Raw genomic sequence first — 2,198 nt, 5'->3', positions numbered from 1 at the left:
ATACGCCGGCGGGGCACCGCTGTCGTACAGAGCAGGGTGAATCGCCTTTGGGGTCCTCAAGAGTCGTGCGGATCCTGCTCTGCGCTCAAGAACCCCAAAACCTCCAGGTTTGGCCTCAATTTCAGGTGTAAACTCCATGCCGGGCCTTAAAAAAAAAAAAGCATCGGCAACTTCCTCACCGGCAGCGACGGGGTTAGAAGAAGCGCTAGCGGTGGTTTTGAGAATCTTCCCATTATCCTCAACGCTCTTTTCCTTTTTTTTTTGGCAGGAATTTATTCCGTCGCTGGGAAAATGACACCCGTGGGTGACTTCAGACCGGGTAAGTCATCATTTTTTCACCTTTTCAGGCTTTTTCGTAGCGCGGATGGAAAGCAGAACTCCCCGAGGTGCCTCCCCGAGGCCGAACTGGGCCTTATTTTCAGCTCGGTTGGTCAAACGTGTCTTGCTCGACGTGGCGTTTCTCTCCAAATTTGGTTCTTTCTGTCAAATGAGATCAAATCACCCCAAAAATATCCTGAAAGTCCACGCTGGGCGGATCGAGAAGGAATTTATCGCTCCACCCTCACTCTCGGAGCCGGTGTTTGCACCTTCACAGGCTCAAATTTGTCCCCTGCTGCCGCAGAGAACTTCAAACTTCAGCAGAATTCCTTGGATTTGCAGCCGAGGGGAGAATCCGGCTCTGAAAGAGCGGAGTGATGTTATAAAGCTCTATAAAAAAACGATAAATTCAAGATATATTGAGAAAAGGGTGTAAAAACCTTGCTGGAGGTGCTGCCAAAGGGGAAGGAAAATTGCATTTTTCATGCTTTTGGAAGGATTGAGCTGATTGTTAACGGCTGAGATTCCCAATTGGTGTAAAAATCCCCATTTTCACCCATTTTTTCCCCTCTCACGTAGCATCCCCGGACAGCTTTGAGGATGATTACGATGACGTGTCCCTGTCGGAGTCGGATCGTGGCCACAAACCGCCGGCGACCGATGAAGATCTGCAGAGCCAGAGGAGCAAAGAAAGCACAGGTAGCATCCGCCTCCTCTCCCCGCACCGCCTGTGCGCTCCGGGACCTCCACCGAAGCAGGATTTGACCCTAAAATGCCCCAAAACCATCACCCGGTGACTTTTTCCTTCCTCCCAACAGGGTTTTACATCCTGGCGGGGAAACCGGCGTCTCCAAATTCTCCCCAAAAGCGTGAGTTGCTCTTGACCGACGCCGCTATCCCACACCGGAGGCCTCGCCTGCATCCAGTCCTGGAAAACTGGGATTCCTCCCCGATTTCTCCCACGCTGCTCTCCGCAGGTGACCAGGAGCCCAGAGGTGGTGGCAGGGGACAAAGCCGCAGGATGACGTCGGTGACCGTCCTCTACGTCCTGGTAGCGTTGAGCTTCGTCGCGTGGGCGTTGCTTTTCGCCCTGGCCGTGGTGAAGCGTGAGTGTCACCGGAAGGGTCCCCGCCGGGCCGAGAAGCAGCGAATTTGGTTAAAACACCCCCCACCCCTCAAAAAAAAGCATTTTCACTGTTAAAAATAACACGTGGCGATGCTTTAAGTGTCCGTCCACGCGGAAACTGTGGCTAAAGCCCGTCCGTCGTCACGATTTGGTTTTAATTCCGCCTCAATATGTGAATTTTGGGGTTTTGTCATCAAATTGTCCCTCAGCGTGGTACAGCTGGGTGCTGCCTCCTACTGCCTGCACCAACATCACTCCTCGTTTGCTACAGGGTGTAAACCCAGAGCAAATCCACTCTGGAATTCCCCACTCTGCTCCAAAAAAAGCCATAAATTGGATAAATTTAGACGCCGTCACGATTCCTCGGTACGTTTTTTTCCTTCTGTTTTCATTTCAGAGATGGAAATCACGACGGAGTTAAAGCTCTTGAGGTCAAACTACTCGGAGAATCAAGCCAACGGTAAGTCCTCGGACTCACATCCCCGCGGTGACGTTTAACGGCAGTTGGGAGACACGGATATTCTCTGCAAAAGTCAAATATAACGAGCCAAATCCTTAACGGCTGCCAAATGAGTAATTAATTTAATTATATTATGGGTGATATCGCAGCAAAATGTCACCCAAAGAGGGGAAAAAAAAAAAAAACCAACCCAAAAACCCAAACCACGCAGCAAAGCTGGCGCCCGACGACGTCAAATCTTTTGCAGCCCCGATATTGAGATTTCCACATGTGGAAAAGTAATAAATCCTGAGG

At 50.6% G+C, this 2,198-nt stretch overlaps 1 protein-coding gene across 1 annotated transcript in view; it reads left to right on the top strand.

Moving 5' to 3' along the window:
* LOC104164348 (C-type lectin domain family 17, member A-like) overlaps positions 1-2,198 on the top strand; it is a gene marked incomplete at its 5' end in the record, with an annotated part of 5,843 nt that overhangs the window by 2,028 nt on the left and 1,617 nt on the right. Inside the window, 5 exons of the mRNA XM_009703643.1 lie at positions 269-319; positions 898-1,017; positions 1,137-1,187; positions 1,296-1,424; positions 1,842-1,904. Coding sequence (XP_009701945.1) covers positions 269-319; positions 898-1,017; positions 1,137-1,187; positions 1,296-1,424; positions 1,842-1,904 — 414 coding nt within the window. The remainder of the gene's footprint in view (positions 1-268; positions 320-897; positions 1,018-1,136; positions 1,188-1,295; positions 1,425-1,841; positions 1,905-2,198) is intronic.

Source organism: Cariama cristata, unplaced genomic scaffold (genome assembly GCF_000690535.1).
Source record: "Cariama cristata isolate BGI_N322 unplaced genomic scaffold, ASM69053v1 scaffold34207, whole genome shotgun sequence".
NCBI lineage: Eukaryota > Metazoa > Chordata > Aves > Cariamiformes > Cariamidae > Cariama > Cariama cristata.
This window is presented reverse-complemented; position numbering and strand designations above follow the sequence as displayed.